The sequence below is a fragment of the Equus przewalskii genome, chromosome 15 (genome assembly GCF_037783145.1).
Source record: "Equus przewalskii isolate Varuska chromosome 15, EquPr2, whole genome shotgun sequence".
Classification (NCBI taxonomy): domain Eukaryota; kingdom Metazoa; phylum Chordata; class Mammalia; order Perissodactyla; family Equidae; genus Equus; species Equus przewalskii.
Window position 1 is genome coordinate 7,166,907 of NC_091845.1, and position 26,802 is coordinate 7,193,708.

At 39.9% G+C, this 26,802-nt stretch overlaps 1 protein-coding gene across 13 annotated transcripts in view; it reads right to left on the minus strand.

Moving 5' to 3' along the window:
- Positions 1 to 26,802, minus strand: part of ATG7 (autophagy related 7) — a 350,405-nt gene that overhangs the window by 189,559 nt on the left and 134,044 nt on the right. For all 13 annotated transcript variants that reach the window (XM_070574735.1, XM_070574734.1, XM_070574741.1 and 10 more), the window contains 8 exons: positions 22,654 to 22,742; positions 20,944 to 21,065; positions 16,266 to 16,356; positions 15,342 to 15,486; positions 10,354 to 10,512; positions 4,127 to 4,321; positions 2,648 to 2,851; positions 829 to 944 (listed from right to left, as the gene is read on the minus strand). In XM_070574735.1, coding sequence (XP_070430836.1) covers positions 829 to 944; positions 2,648 to 2,851; positions 4,127 to 4,321; positions 10,354 to 10,512; positions 15,342 to 15,486; positions 16,266 to 16,356; positions 20,944 to 21,065; positions 22,654 to 22,742 — 1,121 coding nt within the window. The remainder of the gene's footprint in view (positions 1 to 828; positions 945 to 2,647; positions 2,852 to 4,126; positions 4,322 to 10,353; positions 10,513 to 15,341; positions 15,487 to 16,265; positions 16,357 to 20,943; positions 21,066 to 22,653; positions 22,743 to 26,802) is intronic.

The window sequence follows — 26,802 nt, forward strand, 5'->3', positions numbered from 1 at the left end:
CCAACATCCATTCTCCACTTCTATCTTATCACAGTTTTATTCAGAGAAGCAGTGTATCCAGCCAAAACAACTACATCCATCAGTCTTCCTCGAAGCTAAGAGTGGCCATGTGATACAACAGTTAGAATCAATGGGTGAGTCTTCCAGGAAAGCTCTTTAAAAGGTGGAAGACTAACCTGAGCACAACTTTTATCCTTTGATCAGTCCTTTCTTCTTAACTGTAGCACAGAGGCAACACTGGAGGTAGACCAGTCATCTTGTAACCACAAGGTGACAAGCGTAAGGAAGAAAGCGAAGAGTGGCCGAGTGAATGATAAAAAGGAACTCAAGTCCCTGACGGCATAACAGAGCCTTCATACCAGCCCGGATTGCATGCCTCTGAGCTTCCTGCTGCATAAGAAAAATAAAGCCCCACTTGGCTAAGTCACTGCAGACAGATCTGTTACATATAGCCAAGAGCAATTGCTAGCATATGTGAGTCATATATTGCCTTACAAATGTTTGGGGCTAAGGAGATCAAAACTTACTAACAGAATAAAAGCATGAAGTTCCTAAGGCCCCCTACCTAAATTTTTACTCTTCCTTATCATCAGTTACCAAATAACTCTAGAAGTAGAGCTCAGTTCCAGAAGGATGCAGAGATGTAGCCCCAAAGATCACATGACAAGTTCTTCCAGGCCAAAGAATCAGACCAGGTTTTTTAAGTCTTGTGTTTTTTTGAGAATATAAAAAGCAACACAATTCTCAGAAGAGTTAGACTGAGAAAAGGCCAAGGGAGACACAAAAGCTTTCTTTGTTTAAACACCCATCTCTAAACAGCAAACTCACCCTTCTGGATGCTGCAAAACGGAGACCATCAATTCCACGGCCAGGGCTCCTGCAATCATGGCCAATCCTGGACGACTCACAGTGCACTGCTGGTCCAAGGTCCGGTCTCTGGTTGACTACAGTGAAATAATCATTGACGTGTGCTCAGAGCTTTACTCCACTCAACTCTACCTGTCTGAAGCACGAAACTCCTCCAAATAAAGCTATACAACACAACCAGATGCTCACTGCTGGCAAAGAACATTGAGCCTCAAATAATATTATTTCTTGCAGGTACCAAAGAAACCCCAAAATATACAATTTAGGTAACTAAATGAGGTAATATACTAAAATGAATGAGCAGTTACAGACAAATTAAAGACAGCAGGATATCAACCAAAACAAGGGCCTAGCTGCCTCATATAGTGGAGATGCAACTTGTGCTCTTTTAACTGACCCAGTTCAACTCTATTGTGCTTGGTAGTTAAGAGACAGAGACACAGAGAAGTGTAACCATTTGAACAGTGCAGATGATTCTGCCTTGTCATTCTAACTGAGCTAATGCCTCACAGCGCCTGTGAGATGGCAGCAATGATTTGCTATTCCTGCAGTCCTCAGTTCCTATGTGCCTCTCACAGTGTGGGCATCTTGTCACCATGAGTGTGAACAGAGGGCTTCAATACAAGTATTTTTGCTACAACGTGGCTCCAAACACAGCCTTTGTTAGTTTAACCAAAGAAAATTCTGACCTTCCAGCTCTAGGCACATTAAGGGGTTATTAGAAATAATTTTGACTGAAAATCTTGCTTTATAAACAGATGTGACTTTACTGCAAATGACCCTTAACGCTACTTATTGGTAATAATGAAAGAACAGGACCAGCTGTATATTATGACACCGTGATGGAGACCATAAAGCCATCCTTTTCACAGAAGAGAATATTTATCTTTTTCCCTCTATTCTGGGAGAACATAAAAGCCAGTCATCCAAAAGAGGTATGAGTTCTTAAGGAATAGGTTTTAAAAGAAGGGGAAAATGGAGATGAGGGTCCAGAAAACACCTCTGCTTTGCTTCACCAGAAATGAGTATCTCTTCTGACAGAGGACCATTCCCACGGACTCTGCCTTGCGTGGTGGCATGCAGGCTATAGAATCTGACATTTGAATGGGCTATCACTTGCTGTTCAGGGCACTTTCCACCTTGGACTGTGGGTTGCCAGGGAAAGTATTCTTCCCTCCCCTACTGGGGTTAGCAAATAAAATACGAGATGCTCAGTTAAATTTGAATTTTAGATAAGCAACAAATACTTTTTTAGTATAAGTACGTCTCGAATATAGTATGGGACATAACTTACACTAAAAAAATTGTTCATTATTTACCTGAAATTCAGAGTTAACTGGGAATCCTGTATCTTTACTCGCAAATCTGACAAGCCTATGGCCCCAGCTCCATTTTGCAGAAGCACAAGGAGCCCAAGAGACTCGTTTGGAATTACCCCACGAGGCAGTGTCCAAGCCCAGACTGCAGTCTAGGTCTTCGGATTCCTCGTTTAATGCTCTCTTCACTAAGATAAGCACAGCATACACTGCTGGGCGCTGCCAGGGACCAGGCTATCCTGCACTTTCCATGCTGAGCTTTCCACAAAAACGGTGTGTCATTACATTTATGATGGTGCCAATCAAGGCTCATAGTAGAATAATGCCACCCCCAAAACTGGAGAATTCTTCTCTTTGTTAAAAGACAATACTTAAATAGTCATAAAGGAAAGAGCTGGGTCTCGCTGCCCTAGTAGGCAAGACAGTTGTAGGAAATACTTGGAACCACAAAGTAATCCACTTACATCTCCGGGGGCCACCACATCATTGCAGAAATAGCAGCCGAGTTTGTAGCCGGGGATGTTGGCAAAAAGCGATGAGCCCAAGAGGTCGGCAGGTGCCACAGGGTGGCTGGGACGCAAGTCCCCGGCTCCCTGCTGCTTAGGTTTCTTCAGGCCGTGTCTCATGACAACAAATGTGTCAAATCCCAGGGCAGCATTGATGACCAGCTTCAGGTTTCAAGGAAAAAAAGACCAGAGTTAAGAGATGCTTTTATTTTAAGCCATGGCTAATTTCATATCTGGTCAACTTTTAAAATTTATTTTATAAGTATTTGGACGTAAGTGTAGATTCTAGAAGCTAATGTTGGTAAAAGCTACCCAATACTAAGGGCTTTTTAAATGCAAAAGACTTGACAAATGATTAACAAATTATTTCACTTAGTTCCATTTTAAACTTCCAGCAAACATTCCCTCTTTACGGCTGAGAATACTGGAAGTCAGAGAGATTGCTTCTACAACTTGCCCAAGGTCATTCAGCTGGTAAGAGACAGGTGTAGAAAACCAACTCTCGATAGTTCTCAGCCTCATTCTTTCCATCATTATGCTATCCTCTGTCACGTCTACACAGATTTTTTTTCATAACAGCTCTATTGAGATATAATTCACATACCATATAATTCCCCTTTCATGTACATTTTTTTAAGCACAGGTTTTTTTCATTTATACTATAAGATCTTCTCTTGGTTGTAATTTAACTTATTCTCCCAAATTTCTGTTGTAAAAGTTGGAAAAATTAAATAAAACCATACTAGAAAAGAAAACAAAAATCACAATCTCACAGCTCAAACAATTACTATTAACAGTTTGGGGTATTTCTTTTTGTTATTTTCTCCCTTTCTCTCCCATTCCTCCCTTCCTTTCTCCCTTCTTCTTGTCCCATCTCCTCTCTCTCTAGATAAACAGACATAGATATAAATGACTATATATGTTTATATATAAATATAATTGATATAAAATATATACAATACTGTATCTTGCTTATTTAATATAAAGTAGTGTTTCCATGTTATTAAAATTCTTTGAGAACATAACTGTGAATGGCTGCATACTATTCTATCATGAATATGTACCATGATTTATTTAACCACTCACTACTGTTGGCCCCTTGAAGTTGTCACCGACTAAAGAGTAGGGAATGAGGCGAAGTCTTTGTCCTCCTGGAGCTTACGCTGTAATCTAAGCAGAGTACTCCTTCTAGCGTAGAGTACCTCAAAGGGTTGCTATGAAAACCGAACAGTAAAGGACAGCTATTATACTGGATGATGTGTGTGAGGCAAAGACAGACTCTGCAGTGTAAGCCCTTTGGCACCATGTCACTAGGTCACACAAAGCACAGCTCTTTCCTGGAAAAAGGGCAGATTGGGGACAGTTCTCCCTCTAGGGTGATGGTGCATTGGCACAACCAGAGACAAGAGCCCCAGAGACAAGATCCACACACTCTACCTTTCTCTTGCTCGCAGCAATGACAGCAGGAAGCCAGCGGCTCTCCCTGGTGTCCATCAGTAGAAAGACGACATCATGGCTTTCGATGAGCTGCTCTAGTTGCTCCACATCCCTGCGGGCTTGCTCCAGGGTGACGCTGGAGAAGTTCACTGGATGTCCGGGCATGGGGATGCTCATGCTGAACCCTCTGGCATTCTAGGGAAACATCCAGACACATGATGTCTGAAGCAAAGGTGGGCGCAGCATCTCAGAGCCCATGTCTCCCCATAGCTACAAGCATGTATGCATGGTCACTCACAACCAAATGTTTCTCCATGAGTGATTACACTACTTTTTCCTTTTGCTCTCCGTGCCCTCCACCTTCTTCATCTCTGTATCCTAGACCACCTTGTCCTGTCACCCCAGGGTGTCTGAGCCTGGATAAAGCCGCAAGCAGGGACACACAGATCGCAGTTCCAAAGTGGGAGCGGGGGGACTTTCCCTCTGAGGCAAGCAGAACACTGGAGAAAACTGTGTATCTTTGGCTCTTTCCTACAATATGAGGCCAAGAAACCTCTTCAAAATGCCCTCTGTCTGTCCAGGTCCTCTCTGTCCAGGCGAGCCATCTCTCCCTAGTCATTCCCAAATTGCCCTCCCCTCCACTTCCTTAATGTATAACACCTCCAAATGGGATGTTATAACAAAAATCATTTGATTTATGCATTCACATAAGATTAGAATGACTGAGAGTCCTGCCTTAATCTTCTTAGGGATACATGCATTAAAAGAAAACAAAAAACCTCAAAACCAAAAACCTCTACTTGCTAACTATTGGCTGGAAAATCTACTTAGGAGGGTGCAGATATTGGTTTAGGGGACGGGGCTGGGGGGGGGGGTGGGTGCGACAGCAGAGTGGGTTACTGAAGTGAAGCTTCATTCTCTGTCCAAAGTAGAAGCTGCCCGGTGACCTGGGTCCTGTTCAAGTGTGGGGACTCCGCACTTTCCACAGGGGCTTTAGAACGCTTCCGGAATTTATCATATGCCCCTGCAGGCCCCACAGTGTCTTAGCTGGTAAACAGTGAGTCACATATGGGTGAAGCCAGGGACATTAATTTTCCATAGAAAAATGTGTTCTAGAATCACAAACTGCACCTTTAATCCTCTGCACGGCACTGGCCACAGGGAGGTGTGTGAAAACATCAGTTTTTTCATTCATTTGCCAAAACTCCTCACCTATTGGAAAAATAGCTCAGGGGACAGGGTAAGTAGATCTTTTTATAAAAGAAAATCTATTTTATGGATTGTAGCTACTTTCTCCTTATCTTAAACTTTAAACCTAATCTCTGGAATTCAAGAAAGAGACAATAGTAACAATAGCAACAATTTTTAAAAGAATGGAAAAAAGTTGCAAGCAAAGCAGGAAAAGATGCCATGCACAAAGGACTTCAGAAAGAAGAAAGGTTCAAAACAAGTCCATTTGAACAATGAGAACACCACAGAGACAACTATCAGGACCTCATTCATTCAGTAGTGTACATCTACCATGTACCAAAGACTGTAATAAACAATGAGGAAAGCAACAACCACAGTAACAGTAATAATAACACCTCACTGTCTTATTACAATCGACAGAGCATTTTAAATGGTGGTAGCTTGATTCGAAAAGGTATTATGTAGGTATTTTAAAGACACCAAGCTTAAAGCATAATTACTCAGTACTAATTCTGACCTTTTCAACAATACAGCTCCTCACCCACATCCACGGGGCTAACCTAAATGAATCTCCGCCTGCTACAATTTCAGCCAGTGACTGCCTGCATAGCACTGGCTCTTGGCCCACCATTTAGGTCCACATGCCTGAGGCTGGAATTCAGCAAGTTTCAACACAATAGTCTTCAACCTTGGTTGCACATTAGAAGCACCTAGATAGAGAGTTTAAAAAATTCCTAATGCCCAGGCTTTCCCCCAGACCATTTAAATTGGAATCTCTGAGAGTGGGCCCAGCCATCAATATTTTCTAAAACTCCCCAGATGATCCAACTGTGTAGTCAGGATGAGGTATAATTTATAGAAAGAGAAATACACAGATCTGGGGCGTACAGTTCAACGTGTTCTGACAAACTGCGGATCAACCACTGCACACGTGTATCAAGATACAGAACCTTCCGTCCCCTGCAGCGCGCTCTTGTGCCCTTCCAGCCAGTCCCTGCTACTCCCCACCGCCACGAGGCAACCACTGTTCCGACTTTTTCCTAGATTAGTTTTGCCTTTTCTAGAACCTCATATAAACAGTATCCTACAGTATATACTTGTCTGTGTTTGGCTTCCTTCACTCAGCAAAATGCTTCTGAGGTTCATCTATATTGTTGACTAGCAATAGTGCGTTCCTTTTCGTTGTGTGAATATACTTCAATTTGTTTGTTCATTCTCTTGTTGACAGCTGTTTGGGTTATTTCTAAATTTTGACTATGATGAATAAAGCTGCTATGGACATTCTTGTATAAGTCTTTTAGTGTAGGTATGTTCTCATTTCTCTTGGGCAAATACCTAAGAGCGGAATTTCTGGGTCATTAGGTAGGTGTTTAGTTTTGTGAGAAACTGCCAGACTGATTTCCAAAGTGGTTGTTTTACCAGAAAAGTATGAGAGTTCTGGATGTTCCACAGCCTGATGACATTTATCACTGTCAGTTTTTTTTTTTTAATTTTGGCCATTTTTGTGGGTATATAGTAATGTATCTTTATGGTTTTAATTCATATTTCCCTGATGACTACTGATGTTGAGCATGTCCATGTATTCTCTAGCCATTTATAGATCTTCACTATGAAATAAGTGCCTGTGCACATCTCTTGTCCCTTAAAAAAAAATATGGTTTGTCTGTCTTATTATCGAGTAGTAGGAAGAATTATTTATGTATTCTGGATAAAAGTTTTGCCAAATATACGTCCACTGAGTATCTTCTCAGTTTTGGCCAGCCTTTTCATTCTCTTAATGGTATCTTTTGAGAAACAGAAGTTTTAGATTTTGATAAAAGTCCAAGTTATCCATTTTTTCACTTATGGTCGGTATTTCCTGGGTCCTAAGAAATTTTCAACTATCACAAGATCACTAAGCTGCGTTCTCATAGAAGCTTTGTAGTTTTAGCTATTATACTGAATTCTGTGGCCTTACTGAGGTATCACCTAAGGGTTCAGCGTATTCAATGAGGTCCCTCCATTCCGGATAGGTGGGACTCCAATGTTTCCCAGCCTTGTAGGAGCCCTGGAATCCCATTCTTCTCACAGCAGAATGGTGGGGATTTTGCCCAGGCTTACAGACTCACACTCTGAACATGAGGAGCATGATATTCAGTCAAAGACTCAAGGTACTGCCTGGACAGTTTTCTGGAACTCCTTCTCTGCATAGCTCCTGTATGTCTGACACTGTGTGCTGCAAATTCCAGCCATTTCAGATGCTCTGAACTCTGATCTCAGTTTCCTCAGTTCCTCAAGACCAAGAATACCTCCTTGGGTTCCACATGGGCTCTGGCATGGGCCAGAAAGTGCCTCCATGCAATGAGTTGGGACAAACATCCTTTCTTTCCCTTCTGTCTGGGATCACAGTCTTTCACTGCCTAGTGTTCGCTGTCTGAAGAGAGTCATTTTACATATTTTATCCAAGTGCATAATTGTTTATGGTAGGAAAGCTGGTCCAATATCAGTTACTCATCAGGGTTGGAAGCAGATGTCCAGAGTTGGGTTTTAAAACCTCTAGTATGGCTCCATAATCTTATATTTTATTGGCTCATCTTTAAAAAAAAATGGTGACCTCATATAGTTATTTGATTTATTAAAGATTAGGTTTTTTTTCTCCTCAGTTAATTCAACCCCGGGATTAGACACGGTACTTGTGGCAGAGCAGTTCTTCTCATGTCTTAATCACTTAGGACTGGCCTTTTTTCCCTGTGGCCTGCTGTAAGGAAGGTGATGAATAAATATTTGTTGAATAAAAAAATTAAACCAAACTGATCATACAAAGAAAATCCCATAAGCCTGGCTAACCAATAAGTGAAACAGTTTCGCAGGTACTTTTCATGAAGTTGATGAATTACACTCATACTTTACAGGGTTCTGTACATTATCTGTTATGATTTATATAATGCATGAAGGATAAAAGTATAAGAGACCTGGCTCCTGGCCTCAAGGACTGAATAATCCAATAGCAAAAATAGAGGAATATGATGTCAGTGCTGAGGAAGAGGCTCAATCCTGGTGGGCTGATGGTTTCAAGAAAAGTTGAACTTGATCTCTAAGGCCCAGCATGATCTGGCCTTGCTTTCGCCCCAGCCTCTCGTCTGCATTCCTTGACCTCCATGCTTCAGCTATCTAGTTTTCCTTCACTTCCATGGACGCACCATGCTGCTTCCGATCTCAGGCATTTGCACAGACAGCTTGCCACTCTTAGTCTAGCTAACTCCCACTCATCCTTCAGGACTTACCTTCCTCAGGAAGTCTAGTCTAGGTCAGGCCTACCTGTTTATTACACGTGTTTATTACAATTTAATTGTTTATGAAATTAGTTGTTATTGACCATGTGCCCCACTAGACCATAAGCTCCATGTAGGGGAGAGGGAACATCATCTGTCTTGTTCCCCAGTCCCTAGCACATTGGAGGCCTTAAATAAATATTTAATGAACGAGTAAGTAATAGAATAACTGAACAAACAAATGGGAGGAATTGCATTGGGTCATAGACAGTAGGTAGGATTTGGGCAAGCAAAAATTTCAGGCAACTAATAAATGGTAGAGCTTAGATCCAAAGCAAGGTCTGTCTGGGCCCTGAGAGGAGTTCATAATACTCTCCAGTGACAGTCTGAATTATTCTTCCTGACTATGCACTGCCTCCCTCTAATAGAATTATAGGTCCTTGCCCTTTGCCATATGACTTTGCAGGACCTCCCACTAGGAAGGCAGAGTATATGACCAACCCCATTGACTTTGGGCTTTACATTGGCGATGGAGATGGAGGACAGTGTGCTGTGCCATTGTTGAGCTGAGACTTTAACAGGTATGACAAGTTCTTACCAACTCTTTTACACTTCCAACTTACATCATAAGAAGAGCACAACCCAGATGACTGCTGCTCCCTGAGCCTAGATTTTGAAATAATGACATATAGAGCAGACTGGAACCTGACTTGAAGCCTAGAGCCTAGCCTAGCCCAGCAGCTAAGCCACAGCCAACCTGCAGACTTGTGAGTGTGAAATAACTGTTTATGACTGTAAGCCACTGAGATGCTGGGATTGTGTGGCATGCAATACCATCACAGCAGAAACCTAACATGCCTCTTCAATGACAGGATTGTAACTTATTCCTATTTCTTTTGGCTTCTAGCACCCAGCTGGGCACACAGTGGGTGCTCAATCAATACTGTTGAATTAAACCAAATAAATGACATTCCTTGGGTACCCTGGTGAAATGGACAAAACTGTCAGAGTTGCTTCTAAAGCAAAGACTTCTAAAATGAATGAATCTAATGCTGAGTGACTAAACAGAGAAACTTTGAGAAAGTAGGCTTTTTTAGTTAGTGCTGAGAGGCTCTTGTGGCACTTTAAGTATAAGCAGATGCTTCGGAGACACCTAATCTAACCTCTGTCAGACAAATTAATTAAGCATGCAAGATGCAAAATCTCTTTTGCTGGATGATCCCCAAAAAACTGGCAAGATCGTGACTCAAATGAGCTGGAGGACATGTCTCTTATATCTAGTGGTTTTTAAAGCAAGTCACGCAACTCAAAAACAGGAGGCAACTAGAGTAAAATGGTAAATATTTAGCCTGATCTTTCTTCTGCAGACTTAAACTCAATTTAATTTCATAAACCTGTACTAAGTAACTATCAAGTGATTCTAGTAATGAGGGAAAAATAACATTCTACATCTGAGCCACCATAAATCCCTTTGGGACAAGGAAGGATATAAAAATGTACATACCCCCAAATTCCTTAACTTAAACTCAGATAATGCTTCGCAACTTCCAAAACATTTTTACATACAGTCTTCATTTCATTTTCACAATAACATACGAGATTTTGTTTTGTTTTTCAATCCCCATCTCTGAGATGAGGAAACAGAGGCTCAGCCAATAGGGCCTGGCAGTAAATGACAGATGTCTAACTCTCTTTCACCAATACCATAGGGCCTCATTCGCCAAGACTCCAACACTGAAAGATATAGGAGAAAACCTCTGACATTCCCCAACACCATCAACGTACCACTCCGGGGAATATTTTCTGGAGCCGGTCTGCTGCAGCCAGGGCCTTGGGCTTCCCACCTGCTAAGCAATCTTCAAATTCGTAGAGAGGCTGCCTCACAGGATTGGAGTAGGAGATCTTGGCATTGTCTACAAATGTGATGTGTCTGACGCCCCAGCCCTGCATGGAAACAGGAGATCATGGTGTGTTTCTGATGAACGTTCTGATGAACACTTCACAGGGCACCTCTCTTGAAATCCCTAAAAGGGGTTTACTTTGGAGATCAGGTGCGGAACTTAAAAATACAGAACATTTCAGCAATTAAATCGTGCAAATTCAGTTTTTAATAAATAGAATGTCAACTTCCTTTGAAAGACAAATAATTATATACCCAGTGCATGGTTTCCTGCAGTAATGAAACTAGGAAATGTCAGAGTGGGTCTGACTAACAATTCACTATTTTTGACAGTGGCACCAGAAAAAGATTTGAAAATTAGTCCCATAAGAATTGTCTATGTTGCTGTCTTAAAGGGATTAGCAATAGCCCCCAAATGTCTTGTTTCCCTTTAATGAATAATTAAGTATAAACAACAGCTCATCTTAAAACTCACTTAAAGCCTGAATTAACTCCTCAGAAAAATGTCTTACAAGTTATTTCCCACCATATAATATTGTAGAAGAGTTTGTACTATTTCTCCAAGAGGCAAAAGCTTTATTAATATTCTGGAATGTAGGGGATGATTCTATATTCTCAGAAATAGTTTTCACACACTTCAATTACATCTCCCATAAAGGCTTATAGAACCACACAATTTTAAAGTTAGATGGGATCTCTAAAATCCTTGGTCCAATTACTTTGTTTTGCAGATGTAGAAACTGAATCTCAGAAAAGATAAGTGAGATAAGACTCACTTGAGGTCATAGATCTGCTTAACAGTGGGGAGAGAAGGAGATCCCAAGAGTTGCAACCAAATGAAGATGCCCACTTTTTAGGGGATAAGGTGGGGTCTGTATATTTCAGTAGATGATAAATAAGCATAGTGATTTAAGAGAAGCTCTGTCATGACTGGAGACAGAGCTAAGATTCTGCTCTCTCTCTTATTTCAATATCCTTCCATTAGGGACTCTGAACTCAGTTAGACTGATGATTTCAGGGGGACAGTCAACAAGAACCCAAGATTCGTTTTCAGGGTTGAGAATGACAGGCCAGAATCCACCCTTTCAAAAGCATAGTTTAGATTGGCTGTTTGTTTTGAAGCTCACTGGTAACTTTTGGTCTACTCACCCAGTTTTATAAGTGACTTTCACCAGCTAAGCAATATACCATGGAGTGGGAAGAATGGCATGGAAAATCCAAAAGTCACTTGTGCTTGGTTTGGGAATATTTATTTCTGAAGCATTTTTGTATTCCTGAAAGCAATGAAGGCTGTCTGGGAACACGCTGGGCAGTGGGAAGGAGGCCAGATAAAGTACAAACACGCCACAGCTTAGCCACATGCAGGTGGATTTCCACACACAACTTTTGGCTTCCTGGAATGCTACACAGTTTAAATGGCTAATCCAAAGAGTAAAGAAAATTACAATACTCAATGCTGGTGAGGATGTGGTGGTGAAAAAGCCATTTTACTGGCTGAGAATGTAAACTGGCGTAATTCCTCTGGAAAGCAATTTGGCAATATGTTTCTAGAATTTTTTAAAATATTCAGATCCTTTGACCTACTTCCAGCAATCCATCCTAGGAAACAATCTGAAATATTGACAAAAATGCAATCACAAAAATGTTCTCTGCAACCTAATTTATTGTTGTAAAAAATTGGAAACAATGTTAAAACTTAACATCGGGGAATGTCTCAGTAAATTATGTTTTATCATACAAGAAGGCATATTTTACAGCCATTAAAAAGGCTTTATAGGCATCCTTTTTAATGACATGAGAAGTGTTTACAATGTTAATTGATAAAAGCAAGGGACATTTTTATATATCAAATAACATTTTTAAAATATACATTAAACAAACAGTGAAAGGAAATAAGTGAAAAAGTAGGAAATGGGTGTGCTTTTTTCCTGCTTTCTAACTTTTACACTTTATAAATCTTCTACAGAGGGTCTATACTGACTTTATACTTTTTAAAGTATGTTAAGAAAACCTAAGCACCTAATTCTAGAAGCTGTAAAAAGAACAATAAAATAAATTCCACAAAACTTCTTCTACAAAAGAGGAAGAAATTAACAGATAAAAGTAGATATTAATGAATCTGAAAGCAAAACAAAATAAAATAAAAAAGTTACAGAACTAATAAATTAATCAAAGATTTAGTTCTCTCAAAAGACTAATAAAATAGGCCTCTCTGGCAAGTCTGAATAAGAGAAAAAAAGAGAAAACATAAATTTATACAACATTAGGAAAGAGGAAAGGTTAAAAAGAAGATAAAGAAAGATGGTCCTGTGGCCTAGTGGTTAAAGTTCTGCCCACTCTGCTTTGGTGGCCCAGGGTTCACAGGTTTGGATCCTGGGTGTGGACCTACTCCGCTTATCAGCCATGCTGTTGAGGCATCCCACATACAAAGTGGAGGAAGACTGGCACAGATGTTAGATGAGGGCTAATCTTCCTCACCAAAAAAAGAGAGAGAGAGAGAGAGAGATAAAGAGATTTAAAAGAGAAGAGAATATCACATGTATTTTATGTCAATTAATTTTTAAATTTAGGTGAAATGGATTATTTTCTAGGAAAACAACATGACTAAACTGACTGAAAAGCAGTATAAAATCTAGAAAGGTCAATCAGTATAGAAACATTTGTAAAAAGTTTCTAAACATTCCTTGCTCCCATCACCAACAAAATTCCAAAAGGCACCAGACCCAGTTGGATTTATAACTGAATTTTACCAAATCATCAAGGAACAGATAAATTATATACTTAAACTATCCTGGAACAGAGAAAAGGGCAGAAAGCTTTATTTTATAAAGCTAGCATAATTCAGCTATAAGATACAGAGAGACACTACGAAGAAAAACATTATTATATACCAACCTGACTTATGAATAGATGTAAACCTTAGAAATAAAACATTACCAGTTGAATCTCATAGTATATTAGAAGAATAACAACCATGAACAAATAGGGTTTTTTCTAGGAGTGCTCAGCATTAGAATACTTTGATTATCTTGATAGATGTATTTGATAAGGCTCAACAATCATTTCCAATACAAACTCATAGTAAGCTAGAAATAGACATCCACTTTCTTAACTTGTAAAAGAGCATTTCAGAAACCAATATCACATATCAAAATTAAAAGTAAAACAAGAAGTTTCTCTTTAAAGTCAGTAACAAAACGAAGATGCCAACTGTCACTGCTCTTCCTCAACATTACTATGGAGTCCTAGCCAATCCTATAAGATAAGGAAAAAAGATACGAACATTGGCGTGGAATACTTATCAACCTACAAAATTTAAACGAATCAAATGAAAATCTATGGTAACTAAGAGAGTTTAGAAAGATGGCCAGATAGAAGATAGACATTCAAAACTCACTATCTTTCCTATATCCCAGTAATAGTCAACTGGAAAATTCAGCAGGAAAAAATATCTTTAAAAGAAAAAAATCATTAAATATGTAAAAATAAACTAAGTAAGACACATGCAAGACTTATATAAAGAAAATACGACCAAAAGACAAAGACGATCTAAATAATTTAAGAGATATATCATGTTTCTGGAACTAGGGATCAATATTGTAAAGATGTTAACCTGAATTAAAACTGAGTATGAATGCAGGAATGAACAAACGAAACAATGGAACAAAACAGAGAATCCAGAGACTCAGGGTCATAAGGGGACTTAGTTTTTGATAAAGGTAGAAAAATGATGATTTGTATTATTGATTGCATGCCATTAAAACAAATGACTTTCCAAAAACTTTGTGGAAAAGAACTTAGATCTTTATCTCTCATCATATAACAAAAACAAATTCCACATTGATAAGGATCTAAACATAAAATCGAGTTCTGTATGTAAACCACAAAGGAAAAGATTGACATATTTAATAACATACAATTTTAAAAATTTCTATATGGCTAAAGATACCTTAAATAAACTGAGAAAAATATTTGCATCACATTACAGAAAAAAGGTTAATACCCATCAAAGAGGACTCCAAGTCAATAAAAGAAACACAACCCAAAGGACATGAATAGAAGAAATAAAATTCACAAGAGAAATAAAATTAAAGACTCACATTCACTAATTAAAGAAATTCAAATTACAAAGCTCTGTTTCTCACATGCTTCTAGGAGTACCGACTAGCATATGTTTTTGGAAAGTAATTTAGTTTGGGGAAAAAATATCTGTCTATGTACGTATATAAAGATTGTACATTCTCTCTAACACAGTAATTCTATTTCTAGGGCTTTTTTCCTAAAGAAATAATCCCATGGATATGTAAAGATAAAAGTGTAAGATTGTTAATTTCAACAGCATCTCTAAAGAAAAATATGCTGAAATTGATTAAATAAATTGAGGACATAGTTATACAACAAAAAACTACATATACATAATATGGACTACAGAGAAAGAGAGTCACAATTATTTTTCTATTAAGTTAAAAATAAAAACCTGTTATGGACAGTATGCTATGATCCAATTTTCATAAATATAAGTAAATAAATAACAGCAAAGACAACAAACATCTCTCTGTACTGGCAGACGCCTGCAGACTTCAGGGCAGCAAGCTGCATACTAACCTACGAAGTCTGCTTAGTTCTGGGAAGCGGGACTTGGGATGGGAGTGGAGAGAGATTTTCTGTTTCTACCTTGTAACAAAACCATGTATTCCTTTCATAATTAAACAGATACTGAGAAAATAAAAAAGGAAGGGAGAGAGGAAGGGAAGAAGGAAGGGAGCGAGGGAGAGAGTAGAGGGGAATCTGAGAGATGGAAGGCATGCAGGGATAGTAAAATAAGAAGAGAAGCCACAGCTTCAAAGGAATCATTGGGCCGCCACAAACTTACCATTAGTGTCCGAGCTACATTACAACCCAAGGTGCCGGCTCCAAGCAGCAGACACTTGGCAGACACTACTTTGTCTAAGACCAAAGTAGGGACCAACCTCCAACACATCAATTTGAGATTTAGATCCACTGATGACTCTGCTAACCTAGAAAATAAGAGAATTATTGTTTACTAATTTAGTCACTCACGTATGCCTCATTCTTGTCCTTTTTAGATATAAAGTAGCTGTACAAGAAAACAAGAACCTAATACTAAGGAAATTGAGAACAAAAGGAAAATAAGATGAAGCTTAAGGGTAAACGGGGAGGAGAAAGGTTACCACATAGAACACATGCCATTGTAGTCCTCTGTAACTGCTAGCGATAGGCCACAAATTTGATACTGAGCTCCTAGAAGCCAAGGTGAAAAGGGAAGCATGACCAGCTATAGGAGTCATTGTGTCCCGGAATAGAAACACATCAGCTGCTTAAGAAGAAAGTTTTTCCTAATACTGAAAACAGAAATTTCTTCCATGTCCCCTCAGTAAAGGGTGCACTTACATCCTCCTTTAAATACTGGTTTCCATGAACTATTTCTTATAACGTCCTTCAATGTAGGCTAATAAGACAAAATTAAAGGGCAATGAATAAAGGACTAAAAGATGCAGGTATACAGGTCTGAGAGTCTGAGCTTGAAGCCAGAAAAACATTTAGAACGTCTACAGGAACAGACGAACTGTGTGCCCTTCAGGATGTCCATCATTAACATCAATTCTCACTACCAAACTTAAATTGAGAGTTGGGCAGCAAAGAGTGGAAGAACACCGGTTGTCAACGTGAGCGCCACCCCTTGCAGTGAACTGGGCAAAGCAGTTGGCCTGACAGAACCCGGGGTGCGTCCTGGTTACAGAAAGCCCCACTGGAGAGAACAGCCTCCATAATATACCTTTTAGGGTCCATACATTCACTGAGGTTCACCATCCTCGGTCCCATGCCTCCTTTCTGGTTCTTTTCCCATCCAACTGCTTTGGGACAATCTTAAGGCAAATAAGACAGTAAGTTTAAGGAAAGAGGGAAGAATAAAAACAAAAAGGTCAGGCAGCAAGCTTGCCCTTAAAAGACCGTTCACAATGCATGCATTGGAGAGCTTCTACTTCACCTCCACCTCACAGAGGTTCCTGCCCCTGAATTTGCATCTACTCGCCGCAGTTGCCGCCCCGTCTTGCTCGGCTGCTGGGAATCCTGCTAGACGCCAGCAGACCCAGGCACAGTATTCCTGTGGAGGGGCTTTTGAAACAGCCCCCAACTCCAGCCCGAATTGCCTCAACTTCTGCAGTTACTGGAAGTGGCTCAAAAAAAGACGATCGTATGTGGGGTAGGCATAAGCCTGCAGAAGCTCTCTATCTGAGGAAGACAAGCCAGCGTGACCGCAGCACACCTTCCTGACGTTCCCATCGGGATGTCTGTGAACCTCTACATTCAGTACATCCCTTCTGTTCCTCATCCTTGCCATGTCCCTCTGCTCAGCATCTCAGCTCCGTCACTGCACCTACGCATGTGCAGATCATTCCAGGGGGACTGTGCCTAGGCTAGGCTGTCTTCTCCTTCAAGCTCTCCCTCATCCACTCAGGCTTTCTCCTTCCCTGACTTAGCTCTTGTCCGCTGAACTCTTTTAGCCTCAGCTATGGGAGCCTCTGTAACTCCATTCCAGCATTCCTCAACGTGTGCCCTGTGCCAAGCTCTGAGAGGATAAGGATCCCATGGCTAATTAAGGCTTGGGAAATGCTTCTAGACCCATCTCCATCTTCTCTGTCCACACCTATCACCACGCAAACCTGGAGACTCTCGTCACACGTGAGACAGGTAAAAAAGCTGAGAAGGGGCTGGCCCCGTGGCCGAGTGGTTAAGTTCGTGCGCTCCGCTGCAGGCGGCCCAGTGTTTCGTTGGTTCCAATCCTGGGCGCGGACATGGCACTGCTCATCAAACCACGCTGAGGCAGCGTCCCACGTGCCACAACTAGAAGGACCCACAACGAAGAATATACAACTATGTACCAGGGGGCTTTGGGGAGAAAAAGGAAAAAAATAAAATCTTTAAAAAAAAAAAAAAAAAAAAGCTGAGAAGCCTGCAGTAATGAACCACTTTATGTGATTTGGTTTTGTGTTTCCCAAATTGACCTGGCTCTCCCTGTCTCCCTCCCTCACCCTGTAACACCAATTCAAATCTCACGGGACACAGTCAGGAATATGCCGCTCTATTCTATGGTTGCAAAATCCTCCTAAAAGTCTCAATTGCTTTGTAGAATGCTCCTGCTACCTCCTCACCGTAATGGAAACCTGGCTTCCTTGATGGAAACCTGACTTTGTAAATCCTGCTAATGAAGGCCATCCACCCTCTTACACTCCCCACATCTCAGGACCTCAGTTGTTCTTCTTTCTCACTGAATCCCTGAAATTCATAAGAAAGCCTCAACTCCTTAGCAGGGAACTCACCAAGCCACAGCCTGCCAGGCTAGCACCCCTCCAACGTCTGTCTTAAGTAAGTCTCTGAAGGAACAGCAATGCCTTGACCTAAGGTTAAGACATACAAGACTATTGGGAGGAATTTTACATTTGTTTCTAATTGTACGCTGGTGCTCTTGGACCAATCTCCTACTTTTAGATTTCTATCAACACCTCTATTTTCCTTTCCCTGGGAACTTTTTAGCTTTTGACTTTTGTCTTTTAAAATAGTATTGCTCAACGTAATTATGGGAACTAGAAGCTGTAGAAATTCCTTCACACAATCTTTGTTTTTCTGAAGAAGATTAGCCCTGAGCTAACATCGGCTGCCAATCTTGTTCTTTTTTTGTATGTGAGCTGTTGCCATGGCATGGCCACAGACAGAGAAGTGGTGTAGGTCTGCGCCCGGGAACTGAACTTGAGCCGCCAAAGCAGAGTACATCAAACTTAACCACTCGGCCACCCAGCCTGGCCCTACACAATCTTTTCTTTCTGGCATAGGATGATCAATAGAAAACCATGGTGCCAATGATCCTCGAAAGCTACATAGGCCCCAATTTGGCTGGGGCATCATTCACCTCAGGAAGCCAGAAAACAAACGTCTCCTCTCATTCTAACTCAGGCACTCCAGTGTGGTCCTGTTTTTAATATTGGAAAAATGAAAACTGACACAATAGATTTGAGTTCTTAAAGAGATTAAGACTTCAAAATTTTTTTCCTGGGGAAAAAAAGAGTTCAGATCTATTACTAATTAATATTTTGTTTGATTTCCTTGCTATTCTTACATTAAATAAACACTGCTTCTCTAATACGTAGCACAGAAACTTGACAAGAACTTCAGAACCACAGTCTAGTACCGTAATGAAAAACTCCAGCCTAAGCTATCTCCTGTTACAGATAAGAAATAAGACAAAAACAAAGTATCATTTCAAACTAAAACATCTCTGTATGTTTTAATTTTAAACACTCAAAATGTTACAGCCATTTCTAAGAAAATTAGATGTAATTTAAACTTACTACTAACAAAAAAATACTATATAGGACAATAATATTTAATCTATCATATCTGCCTCCATAGAAGTTATATCCATCCATAAGACAGACCTGAAATTAATAAAATATTTTTTAGGGGAAAATGAGGTCCTGTCTTCCGACAGTTGGGTAACCAGTAGCAGCACATCAAGGACAGAAATTAAAATGAGGGATCGCCCATTCCTGCAGCACCTGCTGCTTCCTTCAGCCAGCTGCTGGAACACTCTTTGTATCAGCAGTGAAGAGTGGGCTTGCCTGCACCATGAGGAGCAAAAGAAGATATACGATATTTAAAGTTATACTTTGATACCATTACCATCTCAACTATGGGATGCCTTAGAAATACTAAAAAGTACTACCATACTAATACTTTCAGTTCACATTATGATACAAAATAATTCTTTATAAAGTTTTATTTACAGCTAAGAGGGAAAACATTAAATGGAAGAAAAAAAAAGAAAATCTGACTTTCCTAAATTAAATAATCCACACTCGATATCAAGCATAGAGAAGACGTTTTGAAGGCGCTATTGGACTCTTCTTCAAGTGAAAATGGACAGTCTTTCCTGGGTTTGCCAGTGTCACCAAGCATCAGCCATATCATTGGTATCAGGGAGTAGGAGTAATTCAGCAACTTTATCATAAAAATGGAAAGAAAACTCTTTCCTCCACAGTGTGGCTGGCAGGATTAAGTGAGCAGCGTATGGAAGGTCCCTGGTGGACTGCTAGGCATAGACCAGGCACAAGTTACTTGTTAGTTAACTCGCACCTCATTCCCTTAGAACTATCTTCAAGTTGTAGCTTAATAAAACAAAGGTATGTTACGTAAGTTACATCATCTGGAAGCTATTTTAGAATGTGCCAGAAGAGGGTGCTAAATCAAACACTAATATCTAAAGACAGTAGAGAGGCAACAGATTTCTTATGGCTCTCCCCTAACAAGTTACAGCTTTCTCCTCTGCCTGACCAAGCAGTCCTCTGTCAAACTTTCTGAGAAGTTTATTTAAGATATTTAATCGTATTTAAGTTTATTTAAGATATTTCTCAGTGCTGTGGCAAAGAATTACTGATAAAACGTCATCAGAGCCAAACCTGAACCCTTTTGACTTCTGTACTCTAGAAATAACATCTCAGAAGAGATTTCAATACTCCCCTGAACATACACACACACTTTAAGGCATATGACGCATGGGTTAGAGAGAGCAACATGCCTTGGAACCATGTGGATGTTGTGAGGAGCAGATTAAATAACGTATGTGGAAGGACTCTGGAAGGACTCAGATCTCTGGAAAGTCATCGACATCTGAGGGATCATTTTGGAAAGAGTGCTGAGCTTTGGGTGAGATAGGAAATTAACATGACTTAGCATTTATTAAGCACCTATAATATGCCAAACATTGTGTTCTGTCGTTTACGCAGGACACAGATTCCTCATAAGGGATACTCCATGAGGTGGGTATTATTATCTTTGTTTTACTCAACCTTGAGTATGTATTCTGTTTCTGTGACAGGTATATAAATATAAATAAATGTATGTACACATACGCATACATACACATACACACACACACACACACACACACACACATATCCATATATATAAAATGTGTGTGAGCATTAAGTTTCCTAATCTATGAAACAGGAATAACAGCTGACGTCTACCACGCGGGATCAAACGTGGAGGGGGAAATAGGACTTTTGCTGCCTGGTTTACTGTATGGAGAATAGATCACATATAACTTTAAGCATGCAACAAATAAACATGTAAGTGCATTAATACCTCATTCTTCCTTTAAGAAGGGTCAGGAATAAAGATTTGTGTTAATCAAAAACAAAAACTAGGGAAAAAAACTCCTCAAGATTGAACAAAATTGCCTGGAGGAAATTTCCTGAGGACAGTCCTTGCCTTTGTTCCTGAGTGAATAGCAGAGCATGCCCTCTGTTCCAGGGAAGTGTTCGCATTGGCAAAGAGGTAGGAGTTATACTTTTTTCTCCCTCCTGCTGCCATTGTGAGGCATGAAAGGAAAGTTAAACCTGATTTGGTTTCTGATAAGTGATAATTATACGCATTCTCAAAGACCAGCAAATTACCTGGGCTAAATGCCATTTCTGGAAGCTTCACTTCGAAGATGATGCTGTGGGCGACATCTCTCACACCCTGCATGGTGCGGTCCCGGAAGCAGAGGACTTCGACGGACTGGAAACTGCTACTCCTGTTGTCAGACCCCGGATTTTTATTTAATTATTATTAATTTTTTTTAAGAAAGGAAAAAAAGAGCTCATAAAAGAGCTTCAGCAAATCCAGTTGGAGAGAATTCAATTCACTGTAATTATGCCTTCCTGACACCCTTGGGAGCTGGCCTTAACCTTTGAGAGATCTGAATACATCCAAGTATGCTTTCGTTAAAGCATTTAAAGGCTGAAGGCTGAACTGGCTGTATGTCTTTCTAGGTGAATTTTATGTAACAATCATAATGCACATAAGTAATTCTGACAAATGAATCTTAAATACAGAAAGAAAAAAAAAAGCTCACAAGACATTAAAAAGAACCTCTAAGGCATGCATGGGTTCTTCTGGTCCCCTTCTCCCCATCCGAACTTACATTCTATGAGACAGCACGTCAGTCAGTAGTTAGGAAGCCCATTTGCCCGATACAGACTGACCACCTGGATAAGTAAGTACAATCATTCTCCCTCTGCGGACAATCTATAATTCAGCGATCTTCGTCTTTTTTTTAAATAAACATTTTTATTTAAGTAAAGCACATACAAAGACAAGTTACACAAATCCTAACTATAAAGGAGCTTGTTTCATGCCTCCTCCCAGTCATTAACCACCCCCTTCAAAAGTAACTACCACTCAGTCCATACATGGGTTTTGCCTGTCTTGACCTTTACATAGATGGAATCACAGACTATATATTCTTTTAGGTCCAGCTTATTTCACTCAACATTACATTTTTTAAATTTATCCATGTTGATACACGTATCAGTAGTTCATTCAGATTCACTACAACATTGCCTCCCATTGCAATGAGTACACCACAATTTATTATCTATTTCATTGTTGAAGGACATCTGGATTATTCCCAGTGTTTGGGTCTTAAGAATATTGCTTCTATAAACATTCCTGTGCATGTGTTCTGCGTGTATCTGAGTCTGTCATTCTCCCTGACAGTGGAATCACTGAGCTATAGATATTTTTTACTTTGCTAGATACTGACAGTTTTCCAGCCGCGTTTGAGATTTCTAGTTGCTCTCCTCTTTGACAACACTTGGTATGGTCATTTTTTTGAGTCATTCTGGTGGATATGTAGCAGTATCTCACTATTGTACCTCATCTATTAATGAGTAGTATCTCATAATATTTTATGACCTTGATGACTAATGATGTTGAACATATTTTCAAATGTATATTGGCCTGTTAGATACCCTGTTTTAATTACTTCAGGGTTAAGAAAAAAGGAGGCTGGTGGCAACAGGAAAATCCTATCAGAGAGCGACTCAGACAGCTGAAGGGAGGGCTGGAGAATTTCAGGGTTGGGACCCCTGACTCCTCGCCCTGCCGTACTCTCAGATATCTTTACTATGGCATGGTCAGTCTGCAGCTCCATGCTAGTCCTGCTTAGGGACTCACTATTAATGGTAATTGATCATGACTAATTTATTGATGTATTATCTGGTTTCTATGCCAAAAACGAAAAAATGCATTTGGGAAAACAGAGATACAAATATAGGCAGACAGTGTCAAAAACATATAGACAAAGGCAAACAAACAGACACACACACACACATAAATACCATCTGTGGGCTGCTAGCACCAAAAAATTCCTCAAAGGCCATCCGGGGTACTGGGCTAAGTTACAGGGATCATACACACCAACTGTTACCTGCGAACAGAGAAGACTTTCTGAGTGAGTCAAGTATCATGTCACATTCACAATACACACATCACTGATACTTCCACTTCCCTCTTTACGCTGTTTTGAAAAAGCATTAACAAGCAGACACCTGGTGAAGGGCTAGAGGGAAGAGCAGAAAGCAAAAGGACCTCACACACCAGATGACAGAACTTCTTGATGGCAGGAGCTGTCAAATTCTCTGCACTCCCTGCACCTCGCATTGGGCCTGACAGAGTAGGAACTAGATACATTTAGAAGAAAGAAAGATTGCAAAGAAGATAGAGAGGGAGGGAAGACAGTCAACTGTCAAGGCTCATGCAGAGAAAATCCTCTCTTAAAGAGACATAATCTGTGAAAACTGCTAATTTTTATGTAATGAGAAAAATCAAAGGTGGCCCATTACCATCGTAAGTCTATAGTCAGATGAAATTAAAAAGCCAGATGCCCGTGACATTGCTAACTTCTATTTCCTTCCACCTCTTCCTCTCCAACTCCCTCAACCCTGGCCTCTGTCTGGAAAACTCAAACTCAAATATCATTTCTTCTGTGAAGACTTCGCTTGGTGGAACTAGCCATTCTGCCCTCTCTACTTTCACAGCTCTTCATACATGAGACATAACAGTTTTTACTTTTTCTGTCTCCTTTCTCTCAAAAGACAATGAGCACCCAACACCTACATCTTGATCTTTAAATACCACTTTCCAAAAAAGGAATCATGGCTTCTTGGACACAGGCCTAATTCTAGGGCTGAAGCAGGGAAAATACAAGATGAGCCTGGAGTATCTTGTATACCTGAAAGTAAGGAAGCCTTCAGTAAACAAAAAGATGGGGGCACGTCAAGGGGACACCAGAGCCAAGTGAAAGAGCTTCAATACCCATGATTCAGATAAAAAAAAAACAAAACAAAACTGAGTCCTGGAGGAGTTGACTAATTTGCCCTAGGGCGCTCATTTAGTAAGGGACAGCACTGAGTAGTCTCTGCCAGCTCTACTTTTGAAAGTTCCCTAGATGCTCATGTTTTATCTCCTTGTGGAAAAGGAAACTACAAATAAAGGTATCCTGTGTTTCCTGAAAGGATGACCATACATATGAATCTGTGTTGAATTAAATATGAATCTATCTGTTACAAATGGTAACTCTAACAACATAAATAAATCAACTCTGTTGTAGTAACTTCACTGACCTCTTTGTTCAGATCAATATAGCACCATTACATATTTATCTATCTTCAGTTTCAAGATTATCTTTTCTTAACTGGCAGAGAAAAAAAGGGGATAAGTTCTAGTTTACCAGATATTCTCTGGGTCTAGGTGTTATAATCTGTAAATGTAGGTGATATTTAAATTATATAAATTAGAATGTTATATTAGATACTACAAGTGGATGTCTAATTTCAAAGAATGAGCATACTTCTGACACTAAATACAAAGGCAATGAGGTAGGAAGGTAATAAGAAAAAAAAATCTTTTTTTGAGCAGGAAAGACCAGGAGTAAGTTTCTCAGAGCAGCCTGACCTAAGATGAGCTATACAGCAGGAATGAACTGCTAAAGAGAAATCTACTGCTTACCCATAAAAGGAGGTCAGCTTGAAATGCTTTAAAGTAACTCTCCTACACACACGAGGCATGCTTGAGTATAAAAAGCAAGCATCCCGACAGGAAAATGACAGAATGGATTTGACACTAGGCTGAACATGATTTAATATTCCTTTGATGATTCAAAAGTGAGTCCAAAACCTTTAAGTGCTTTAGGGACCAAATCAGGAACCTCGATCATTGTAGGAATTAGCTGACACAATGCTAGGTAAACCAGTTTAACTACATGGGTAAACAAATTTTTTAAATGGCAGTCAGAAACAATCATTGGCTAGGAGTTCTGGGGTCTAGTACTGGCTTGGCCACAAATTCATTGTGTGAACTTGGGCAAAGCACTTCCTTTTATAATACAAATCAGCAGAAAGAAGCAAAATGTAGTTGCAAAAAAACCCTTTGTTTAGAAGGTTTATGAAATACGTGTTCCTTTCTGCTTAGCTGAGAATATACAATTCATTGAAGTGGTTCAGTCACGATCTGGCTACAGTCCACCCAGCAATTTTCTGAGAAAGAAAAGAGGGCAAAATTGTCAACTTGAGTGTCTTCAGCTAGAGAAATTTCCACATTGATCCCCTTAAACATGCTTATCTGACAAATGGCTGTCTATTTACCCAAACACTTGATATGACAGGAAATGCACAAAGGAGATTACATGTTTTAAAAGTATAGGGAAAAAATTCAAATATCTAATGCACGGCGATGTCATAAATGGCTGCCAAGATGCAGAGAGCACTAAGGGAAGGAAGAGCCCGCGAATAGCATACCAATTGTTGCTCCTTTGCCATTGCTCTAGTCCAAAGATTTTTAAAGCCCTAGCATTAAAGGCTAATGTTGTCGAAATTATAAAACATTTCCCAAACATCCAATCTTTAATAAATGCTCTGGAGAGAGAAGACTCAAGCAAGCTTGCCTGAAAGACTGGCAGTGGGACAGCGATATGGGCTGTTTTTAACACAATCACAGGCAGTATTTATTGTAGCAGTGCAGTGGCACTGGGACCGATAAGTGGAGCCAACATTTCATTGAGGGAAATAAGGACTTAAGGCCCATTTTCAACCGACCAAATGTGTAGAAATAGATAACATCCAATGCTGGTAAGGGTGCACTGCTGGCAGGAGGGAAAACTGGCACGGTGTGGGGGCAATAGTTATTATAAGCAGTGGTATGCTAGAGCTGGCTCCAACAGGCTTGGGAGAGCCAAGTGTTACTCTCTCTTCCCAACACACACACATCATGTGACTTCACATTGGCAGCTTGAAACTGGCCATGGTGGGAGTACTGATACCATAAAAATAAGCAAACACTACAAAATCAGGGCTCCCTCACCCGCCAAGAGACAGTTGTTAAACTTTTACCAGCACACCACTTCAGATTGTAAACCTTCAACTGTTTAAACTCTATAACCCAGTAATTCTACATCTAGAAATCTTTTCTAAGGAAATAATTCAAATTCTGGGAGGACAGAGGGAAGGGGGGACAGGAGGGAGAGAAGAGAGGAATTTCATGCACAAAGAAGTTCATAATATGAATTATGAGAAATACAAATGTCATAAACTTGATAAAATACACTATCATACATATCTATTAAAAAGGATATTGATGTAGAGTGTCATACTATTACACTAAAACAAAACAGTTTAGTACAATCTTAGTCTCTAAAAAATGCACAGAAAAAGACTAGAAGGACATACATAAAATGTTTACTTAAGAGAAATCCAAAAACTTAAAAGTTGGAGAGCTTTGTGAGATTTTAAAAACAGAAAGATACAGCTGGAAATAAAAATAATGAGTGGAACCACACCTAGCACAGTTCATTTATCTGCCAACATTCTGAAAATGCGCACACAGCATTGTCTAAACCAGAGGTGAGGAGCTATTCCTGAGTCCTGAATCACTTAATGGGTCCCAATTCACATTTTTCAGAAAGATGAAACAGAATAAGATAGAAAATAGAGAGCACAGCACTTAGCATTTTGTGAAAGTTCTGTCTCAGTTATACGTGTACGTATATATCTCTAAAGGCACACTTAAATATGACCCTTGAGTCGTAACATAACAGGTATTTCTAACTACAGGTAACAGTCAAAGAAGTCTGGCATTCACTAATCACCAAAACAACCATAAGTCACCCATGAAATGAGGGGAAACTATGACAGATGCATTTGCTATTGAGCTTTAATTTAAAGAAAGCACCATCAGTGAACTGGTAAAACCTTCCTGGATGTTCTGGGGGCTTCTGAAGTGATAACCCTGCAAATCTCAGAACGGGCTTCTCCTGCAGGCAGACAACACCTAACTTCTTCAGGTTTTGTTTTGTTCTGTTTGTTTGTGAGGGAGATTGGCCCTGAGCTAACACCTGTTGCCAATCTTCCTCTTTTTGCTTGAGGAACACTATCACTGAGCTAACATCTGTGCCAGCCTTTCTCTACTTTGTGTGTGGGACACCACCACAGCAT